At 40.4% G+C, this 10,443-nt stretch overlaps 1 protein-coding gene and 1 long non-coding RNA gene across 2 annotated transcripts; one reads left to right on the top strand and one right to left on the bottom strand.

The window, feature by feature from the left end:
* Positions 1-236: 236 nt before the first annotated feature.
* On the bottom strand, positions 237-10,443 carry PARP9 (poly(ADP-ribose) polymerase family member 9). The gene is made up of 9 exons (XM_057430104.1): positions 10,296-10,443; positions 8,592-9,424; positions 6,837-7,061; positions 6,539-6,757; positions 4,691-4,766; positions 3,838-4,212; positions 2,458-2,603; positions 1,707-1,881; positions 237-538 (listed from the first exon to the last, which is right to left on the bottom strand). The coding sequence occupies exons 1-9, from the start codon at positions 10,441-10,443 to the stop codon at positions 237-239; spliced, it is 2,499 nt and encodes an 832-aa protein (XP_057286087.1).
* LOC130610327 (uncharacterized) lies at positions 4,403-5,779 on the top strand. Its single transcript, XR_008975030.1, has 2 exons — positions 4,403-5,055; positions 5,607-5,779. It is a non-coding gene; the product is annotated as an uncharacterized LOC130610327 (long non-coding RNA).

The following is a 10,443-nucleotide window of genomic DNA, read 5'->3' as shown; positions in this document are numbered from 1 at the left end:
AGGCATAAAGTAAATGACCAGATAAATGTTAGACTGTATTTTGTGATGCTTTTCCTTCTGCTTCCATTCACAGATAGTTTTGTTCTGACCTTCTTAACATATTGACTTACTTCATTTGTTTATGGATATTTCAGAGCACTTTGCACAAGGCACTTTGATCACACGAAGAACATCTTCTACCAAAGTACCAGAAGTACCAGACCCAGTTCTGAGGGGGCTTCACAATAGCTACAGGTCTAATTCAGGATACTGCTGGTTTCCTTACAAGTCAACAAATATCTTGGAAGGGCCTGAGCACTGTTGCAGATGACAAAGGTGTCAGGATTACTTACATCATCTACCAAGCTGTCGTATACCTTAATGGCATCCCCCTCCACTGCTGGTGGCATAATATAAGATGAGTTGCCTTTAGTGTATAAGCCTGTTAGTACCTCAGCCTCAAACACATACATTTTAGAGTCTGTTTCCTGTGTGTTTTTACCCTCAGTTAGACTTTTCGGGTTCCTTTTAAAGTAGATGCCAGCTCCGTATTTTTGTTCTGGAAAAAGAAAGAAAAATTTTTAGAAAAATAAAAGCCTTTAACAATCGATTGTTGTGGGGTGTTGGTACTAAAAGTCTGCTTCTTGATTCAGTATTACATGTTACTGCATTTACATTATAGCTGAATGTGTGCCATCCTCTCACAAGTAAATATGCATTAAGTGGCTCTAATGCTAGCACTGGCCTCCCACTAGAATCATGAGCAGTGACAGCTGATGGCCATTCTGATTTAACTTCTGCTCCAGCAATGACCATTCAGATTTAACTGTTAATGCAGTGATAGAAACATCAAGATATAATGTATTTATATAAACACTTCAGTCAGCATGTACTAAGGACTCTGATAAGGCGGCAAGATTTTAATAATATAAGCTACAAAATAAAAGCTTTGAGATTTTTAAGAAGAATGCTGTATAAAAATGCTATCACTGTATGGCCTGGAAAAGTGCAAAGAAATTAAATGAGACCACCATCCTATTTATTACTTTGAAAGGGTGAAAATGTGCCACATATATGCATAGACAAGGAAAGGCAAACCTCCCTTTTTGAACAGTTCATTGTCTGAGATCCCAGTTCTGCATTTGACCAGCAAAATACCAGACCCTTCACCTACTGCAGAATGAAGCACTAAATGCTTATCCTTTCCATTTCTGGAAATGTCTGTCTACTACAGTACTTCACAGACACCACAACTTTCTTCCTAAGCATACTCTAGTTTGAATGGCAGTCTGTTCAGTCAAATTCTGACTGCATCTGATCTGAGCAGGGGGTTAGCCTACATGATCCTCAAAAGTACTTTCCAGCCTCAATTAGTCCGTGATTCCTTTGAACATGTTTTAAAACATCAAGGTGCAGCAAGTAGAGATGCTGACTTCTGACTTTAAAAAGTGACACAATAAAAGAAAACATGGACCTGGCATTATGTCTATGTAAATTCTGTCAGCAGTGTCTGCTAGGCTAGAATCCTGTTTGTCCTCCCAGAGCCTTACTGACTTTACAATATCAGGAAGGAAAATCTTACCACAGATAAAAAAGTAAGCTCATATGACTAAATGCATGTAAGAAACAGTTCTTGTTTAGGAATGCCATTTTTTCTGGTTTTAATCCAACTTCAGTAGTCAGTCACTATGTTCATTTTGATTAAAGATGCCAAAGCAAATTATTACCTGTTGGTGGAGAATACATCCTGTGAAACCCAGTCTGGCACACCAAGCTACAGAACTGCACTGGAACATACTGGTACAACTTGTGTGTTATTTGATAGGTATACTGGTTTTCTTCTACTTTTTTTTTCATTTGTTGGAATGCAGCAGATAAAAGAGGATTATGTATCTTTTCAATCTGTAACATAAATAATAGTGTAGTATTAGCAGAGACCAATATCCATGAAATTCGTAAGTGCTCTTGGTCAGGCTATGTTCCATAGTGGCAGAACTTTTGTTTTAGCTTAAAGGCACTGACCACAGAGCAGATCAGGTATTCGAAGTGTGCAACTGATCCACAGAAAAAGAATCACACCACTATTCCATGTCCAAGAAGAAAACAGACATGCTGCATTAGTGTCCTGGAATATTGTGCTCATTCTAACATACCAATCTCATCTTTCTCTAGAGTCTGCTCATTCTAACATACCAATCTCTCTCTAGAGTCCTACAAAGGAACATTTGAAGCATGAAATAAGAAACAGAATATACAATACAGTTAAAAGGACTTCTCAGAATTTAACCACACTTTTGGATTTGCTTTATGTTTTAAAATACTTTTTAATTTGCAGTAAAGACTACATCTGTTTCAAGGATTAGGCTGATCTCAGCTTTTAAAAGCAATATATTGAAATAGTTCACCTGAGTTTTTTAAGCATGTTTGGTTCAAATATATCAGCTGAGATTTATTTTTTACCATGAATACCCTCTTTACCTTGAGAACACAAAGCCCAGCTTTTTCAAACTCTTTCTCTCTGTCTTTAAACTCCTGAAGGTGTGATTCTACCAGTGAAATCTGGATGCATTTAGTAGTATTTGTAGTATTAGTAGTATCTGTCTTGTGAAGGTGTCCTGCTTGGCCTAGATACAAAAAAGGGAGTAAAATTTTCACAGGTCATAATATCTGAGGTACAGGCAATGAGGAGGGATCCAGAGATTCAATACTTTAGTTTTGTAGTTTGGTTAAAAAGAAATAATGTGAAATATTCTCTGAAGAGGCTAATACCGAAAGGGACTGATATATATATTTTTTTTCTATGTTTATTAAAGAAACCAGAGAGGGAATTAAAAAAACAACAAACCTGAAAACAATTTATCTTCTCCATTACATCTCTCCACAGCCCAACTTTTATATAATGATATCTGTATTGAATGACTATACGAACATGAGACAAAAATTGATCACTCAACAGCTTTCTGTAATGCACTACTTCTATCAACTTAACTTAATCATAGAATGATAGAATGGTTAGGGTTGGAAAGGGCCTTAAGATCATCTAGTTCCAGCACCCCTGCCATGGGCAGGGACACCTCCCACTAAACCATGTTACCCAAGGCTCTGTCCAACCTGGCCTTGAACACTGCCAAGGATGGAGCATTTGCAACTTCTTGGGGAACCCATTCCAGTGCCTCACCACCCTAACAGTAAATAACTTCTTCCTTGTATCTAAAGTGAGCTTCCCCTGTTTCAGTTTAAACCCATTGCCCCTTGTCTTATCACTACAGTCCCTAATGAAGAGTCATCTCCAGCATCCCTGTAGGCCCCCTTCAGATACTTGAAGGCTGCTGTGAGGTCTCCAAGCAGCCTTTTCTCCAGGCTGACCAGCCACAAATTTCTCAGCCTGTCTTTGTATGGGAGGTGCTGCAGCCCCCTTATCATCCTCAAGGAAAGTGAAGGACTCTGCAGAACATGGCCAAGGTTGGTCCTGCAACAAGGGTTCAGCTGCAGCTAGCAAAAGAGCTCAGCAAAGGTACGTGTTTATCAAGTGCAAATCTTGTCAGTCACCAGTGGCCAGGCTGTGAAGTGATGCTGTCCTGGAGGAAGCCAGTTAGGGTTGGCTATACAATGATGGCCAGCCCTTCTATAAGCTGTGCCCAACTGGAAATACTGCCAAGAAGGTGATCAAAGTTAACAAATGGTCTTTCAGGGGCTCACAGATAGAAGTACAGTAATATTAGTAATTAAAGCTATGCTCAGTATGTGTGTGAACTGAATGCATGTCTGTCCACTCTCAGCAATACACAGATACTGCTTCATACTTGACCTTATTTAAGCACTTACTTTAGTTACTTCATTAGACACTTGTTTACATACCCATTAAGTACAGCAGTTCCTTTTGTTTGGCTGTAGTCTCCTCTTGTATATGAAGCAGTAACTTTTCAGTTGCGAGCACTGCATCAATCACAGCGTCGGGAGGGCCACAAAATTCCAGTCTTGCTTTGCCACCTTTCACCACTTCTGATACACATACACTAGGATGATGCTTTCGAGACAAATCTGCAAACTCCTTTCTACCAAGGCTAAAAATGTAGTTGTTTTCAATAACAGCATGGTGACTTCCCTCAATTCGTATCATGCTTCGGATCCATGATTCTGCCGCTTTCAATGCTATGTGTATGTTCCCTTTAAGTTCAATAGCAGGCTCATTATTTGCAGCCTCTTTTACACTTTGACTGCCTGACTCTGTACCTGAAAGAAATTTTCTTTTTAGAAGTGCACTGGAAGAGTGAAGAGCTTTCAAGCGCTGTCACAATTTCCTATGTGTAATCCAAGATGCAGTGTGCAGGAAACACACTGCTCGTCTGGTATGCCCAAAACAGAAGAGAGTTTGGATACCAGGAGATAAGGTTTCCAGGAAAAAAAAAAACACAACAAACCAACTAAACAACAAAACCAGACCAAAACACACATGCAGAATTCGTTTGCCTTCCACTAAATGACTTCTAACAGGTTAAGCAGAGACAATGATTTTTATGTTTAAAATCTTATAAGGGAGTGGCCAGTTCTGTTGCCATCAATGTAAAAATGCAAAGCGCTCACATTTTTGCCTCCTCCTTCCCCCAAGACACATATGCAAACACTGAGTTCTTTCTAAAGGAAGGTGATTTCGGATTCTCAAATCTGGAATGCTCATTTACTTGAAATGCCCTTTCTGCCCATTACTTACTCAAATGATCACTTCTGTTGTAATACTGATTTTTTCCCAGTTTCTGTGTCTCTGAATAAAATTTTCTCTGGAAAACCTTGGAAGAAAAACATTTAGGAGCAGTTTGAAATCTCTGTTGTCAAATACACAATTTCTCAAAACTCCAATAGATAAGCAGTTTACAGCTGCTTCCCCCCAGTTCTGAAATTATTGACAGTGGGCATTTGTCAGCATTTCCCCCAGATTTTATTGCTGACAGTACCAAAAGCATTCCTGTTCTTCTACATCTCCTAAGGTAAGACACCCCTTATACACTGAATGACACTTTTAACAACTGCTTGTTATGTGGGATATGTGGAACTCATGGAACCACACTACACAAAGATGTTACACAGTATCACAGTATCACAGTATGTTAGAGATTGGAAGGGACCTCGAAAGATCATCTAGTCCAATCCCCCTGCCAGAGCAGGAACACCTAGATAATGTTACACAGGAATGCGTCCAGGCGGGTTTTGAATGTCTCCAGGGAAGGAGACTCCACAACCTCCCTGGGCAGCCTGTTCCAGTGTTCCGTCACCCTCACTGAGAAGAAGTTTCTTCTCAAGTTTAAGTGGAACCTCTTGTGTTCCAGTTTGTACCCATTACCCCTTGTCCTATCATTGTTTGCCACTGAGTAGAGCCTGGCTCCGTCCTCGTGACACTCCCCCTTTATATATTTATAGACACTGATAAGGTCACCCCTCAGTCTCCTCTTCTCCAAACTATAGAGACCCAGCTCCCTCAGTCTTTCCTCATAAGGGAGATGTTCCACTCCCTTAATCATCTTTGTTGCCCTGCGCTGGACTCTCTCCAGCAGCTCCCTGTCCTTCTTGAACTGAGGGGCCCAGAACTGGACACAATACTCCAGATGGGGTCTCACCAGGGCAGAGTAGAGGGGAAGGAGTTGCAGTTTAATGCTGAGGAATCCTTACTCAGTTTTAAAATCCAAACTATTCCTCTACCTTTACCTCAAAACTCCTCTTCATGATCACACACGGAAAGCCTCTGAGAAGTGCTACTCTGCTAGGCAGTGGATTTGGCATCTGGCAAATTGCCTCTCCTTTTTTTCAGCAAAAAGAGTTTGATTTGCCCTGATTATCAAGGGATTAAGTGAGAAGCACATACAGCTTTCTTTAGAGTTTATGAGACAGTTACAGAAGACAGATCTGATCTTGGAATCATGAAATCATAGAATGGTTTGCATTGGAAGGAACCTTAAAGATCATATAGTTCCAACTGCCCTCCACCTAGTTCTTGGACCAAGCTGAAACAATGAATGGTTGAAGTTAAATGGGGACAAAAGCAAACTCTACTTTTATAGCTATCTAAAACATGTATGTATTAATCACATCAGCTAAACATTCAAGGTGGAAAATGGCCCACTGCAGTTAAAATTACCCACTGTCTGTTAGCAACCTTTCTATCACACTAGATCATAAAACATGTTAATAGTGTTTTGCCCTAGGAGTGTCATGCAAAAGAAAATAATAAAATGGTTAAAGAAATTTCCCAAGGAGGAATAAGTTCATTCTTTAATGAGTTAAGAGTAGACACTTTCTTATAAATTTGCTGACAGACATGAGAATTTCAGAGCTCCTTCCCCTTGTTTATCAAACCACAGAGTGATAACTTTGGGTTTAGTGAAGATAAAGATCCGTAAAGATCAGTAATACCTGTTAACGACAGAAATAGTTTCATTAATGGACTTGCTGCTCACAAACATTTTAAGTAGCACAGAATTCAGATTTTCTTAATCTGTAGTCATCTATGAGAATATTTTTACAGTTTGGGGTTTTCATTATTAGTAGTTAATAACATATTTGTTACCTGATAACCATCATTGTCATCTGGGCAAAGGACAAACTGCACATCTATCTTCTTCTCAGGCTGTGCCCTGGCAAAATTTAAAACCTCTTCAATCATGCTCTGTGCCATTACACCAATAGGCAGCATCGATGAGCAAATGCCATTTGCTGGAAAAGAAACTGAGGGAGACTGGCAGTCCCGAACATAATGCAGGCATCTGGTCACTGCAGCTTTTAATTCCTACATGGAAAGCAACTGCTTTAGTCCCCACATCACTCAAGATGAAAATTAATTAAAAACCAATCGAACTGATTATTACCTCACACAGTAACACCGGGTGGTGGTATTGTGGCCATACAGTGTGCAGCACAAACTCACAGGGCAGATTATAGCCTCTTGTTCGTAAAATTTTATAAGACGAAAGATCTTTAAGATGGGACTTAAGTTCATCCTGAAGAGCTGAACCTGCTTTTTGCAGCAGTGTTCTTGCAACTGGAGAGGAAGGCTCACCATTCACAGATACAAAATTAACAACATCTGTAGTCTGGCAAAAAAGAGCAAAGTTTCAGTATAATTCAAGTTTACAATACACAAGCTTTGCTACTATAGAGAGCACTCTTTCTAGGAACAATTCATTTAAAAAAAGTGTGGCTGCAGCACATCAGCACATCAGCTGTTTGAAAGATTCAAACACTGCTAATAAGCACTGCTTATTACTAAGAACAGCGCTGGAATACATCAAAGTACGCACATTCTAGTGGCAGTAAATGCCTACATTTTTTTTTTCAGAAGCCAACAGCGTGCACAAGACCCATTCCAGTCTTTTGAGTGTGTTCAGCAGAATTATTACTGCAGCTATGGAAGTGACCCATACGTGCCTCACCACGTGCAATTCTGCAGCCAATTATCAACAAGCAGGAGAGAACATGGCTGTGGCTGATATCCCAGCCCTTGCTGACACTCCCCCTGCTACAGTAGTCACCAGACTAGTGGGGTCAGTGCACACAAGGGAACTCCAAAGCTATGATTGCTTCAAATTCCAGTGGAAAGACTAGATTCCCACAGGTCTCTTGTATTTCAAATTAAATATGCAAAATGCAAAAATCTTGTTTTCAGAATGCTGATAACAGCAGTTGTTCTGGCTTTTTTAATTGTTGAAGATTTTGTAGAGTTATAAGACTTTGGAGCAGATTTTCCTCATAGTCTTGAAGGTATGTGGTATTTTCCAATGCTGTATAATTGCAATTGCTGTATAATTGCTTAATAATATTACACAGTGGCAATAATATTGCCACAGTGGCAACTTTGTGATCTTTCACTGTCACATCAAGAAAATTAACTTCTGTTCAATTAAGATACTTCTTTAAAATAGAAGCTACGATTTGCATTTAGCAAATACTGTATTTTTAAAGGAATGGCTAAATGCCATCCCTGTGACACAGCTTCTGGTCTAAGAGCTCTGTGGGATTACTATGACTAAGATCATATATTTTGCCTCATATTTTGTAGCTAAGAAGTTAAATGAATCAATTTCAATGACGCGCTCTTTAAAGGTAAGATGCACATCATCTGTGTAAGTTATTTTCAGCTGTTGCAGTGTTTGCTAACTCCAGCAGTGGCATCTATGAGAACATAAATTACAGAAAAAAAAAGCAAGACAAAAGATAAGAGTAGACTTTTAGGGAATGCATGATAAAATGTGAACTCCCATGATGTTATAATAAGATAAACCTTAGCATAGGGATAAGTTGTTATTAATCATCCAATCTTTAGCTGCTTCCTATAATGCCATAACAGAATGTATACAAAAAAGAAATAAAAACTTTCTGATTTTTAATACCCATTTAGATAAACAAGCAAGCAAGCAAACAAACATAACAAAAAACCCCACCAAAAACCAGCAAACAAAACCAACAACTCCTTGCCACTATAACATATTCGCCATTTGTAATTTCTCATCAGGCTGAGAAGATAACTGCTTAGTGGATCAATATGCGTTCTGAACTCTTGGGCTCCAAATGCTGCAAGGATTGTGAGGCAACTTCTTGTTCAGCTTATCATGGGACAGACTTACCTTCTGCTCTTCAAGGACACCTCTTACGACGCTCAAGTGAACACCTCCATGCCTGATGTAAGTTGAAAGCTGGCTTGATGAAGTTGAAAGTGTTTCCTCAAGTGAACTGGTATCACCCAAAAACTTTTCACAGGCCTTCTTAATTTCTTCAACTATAGGCTCGTAAGGGTTCACCAGGCGGATTTCCCTGAGACAGCTTGGTGGACTGGACTCGATAAATTCCTTAATAGCCATTACAATCACTTGAGCACACAAATTGACTGGGAAGCAAAAAATACCTGAACTCACTGCTGGGATAGCCACAGATTTTATACCATTTTTTGGAACAGTAACATACCTCAGAACATTCCAAATAGCTTCCTGAAGTAGGTCACAACATCTTTCCTTTTCAGAAACAACCCACAATGGGCCAACTGCATGAATGATTTTTTTACAAGGGAGCTTCCCTCCACCTGTCACTGCTATTTTGCCAGCTGCGAGTTTTCCATGCTTTTGAATATAATGATTGCTTTCTGCTTGTATTTCTAGCCCTCCAGCATTCACAAGGGCTAAAGCAAGGCCTCCTGAATGATTAAGAAATTTATTGGCTGAATTCACCAAAGCATCAGCCTTGTGTCTTGTGAGATCATCCTTACAAACAGAAATCTCAATTCCCTGCTTTGTTTTTTTCCTGTATACTTCAACAGTGCATTTTGTATCTTTGAAGGTCAATGTACAAGCAAACTTTTTGTAAAAAAGTTTACTTAGACAGTCCTCTCTTTTCTTAAGAGCTTCACAGGCATCTTTATTGATGGGAATCATCAAGCTGTCTTCGTCCATTACCATGCTTGGCCCTAGGATACAGAATAATATGAAGTGAAATACAAGATGCTACTGTCAAAACATTGCTTTTTATATAGAAGTGTTGTTTATAGCTCTCAGTTGTATCCTACTCTCATTACCTACCAAATTTTTGGCAGAGTCTGATCTCTCTGCCTTTTTCACAGGCTTAGAAAGCCCAACTAAGCACTAAAAGATTACAATAATATCATTGAGCCTGCCGTGACTTGAGGATTTGAGTTTGCCTTACTGTTTACCTGAAGAGGAAGCCTGGTTAAGATGCATCTCCTCCTGCTGCTTGTTCTTCCTCTCTCACTTGCTTACTGTTTATTCTCTCCCAACAGAAGCCTCCTTCTGGCCTCTCCAGGGCATTTTATTTTAGCATTTTGTTACTGATTTCCAGCAAGGTCCAAGGGTGAGTTCCCCAGGCCTCTGCAGAGTCAGTAACTCACAGCTACACTGGCTGAGGAACACTTGCTAATACGTTCATTTCATGATGCCACGGAGACCTTATGCTGATCTTTGTCTAATTCTGTGGCTCTTTGACTTGCACTTAAATCTCACAAGCAAGTTCTTTCTTAGTATGGAATTCATGTATTCAGAAGGGTTTTTGAAACCACTTATTTTAGGGGAAAAAAAAAGTAATGGTAAAGAGTGGGGTGGTTTTTACCTTATCACTATGGCTATACAGCTTTCTTTGGGGTTTTCCGTTTGGGCTTTGGTTTATTCCCCAGGGCCTGAAGCCCGGTGGCAAAGCTGTGAGGGAGGCCCCGGCCTGGCGCCTCGCACAGGGGCAGAGGCAGCTCCAGCCGCAGCTCCCCTGACCCCTTAGGGTGCTGCCTCCAGCCCCGAGCTCTCCACGCCCCTCCAGCCCCGCTCTGTTACCTGGAGGATCCCCATTAACCGGAGCTGCGCGGCGTGGCCGTTCCCCCTCAGCTTCGGTCTCGGGAAGGGCGCGGGGCGGAGAACTGCGGTCCCGAGCGACGGAGCGGGAAACGAAAGCGAAAGCGGGCGGTGGTGGCGGCAGTGGCAT

This window comes from Pezoporus wallicus, unplaced genomic scaffold (genome assembly GCF_028554395.1).
Source record: "Pezoporus wallicus isolate ANWC-B61680 ecotype Strahan unplaced genomic scaffold, APGP_CSIRO_Pwel_v1 contig_5261, whole genome shotgun sequence".
NCBI classification, from domain to species: Eukaryota; Metazoa; Chordata; class Aves; order Psittaciformes; family Psittacidae; genus Pezoporus; species Pezoporus wallicus.
Note: the sequence above shows the minus strand (reverse complement) of the source record. Positions and strands in the feature narration are given on the sequence as shown.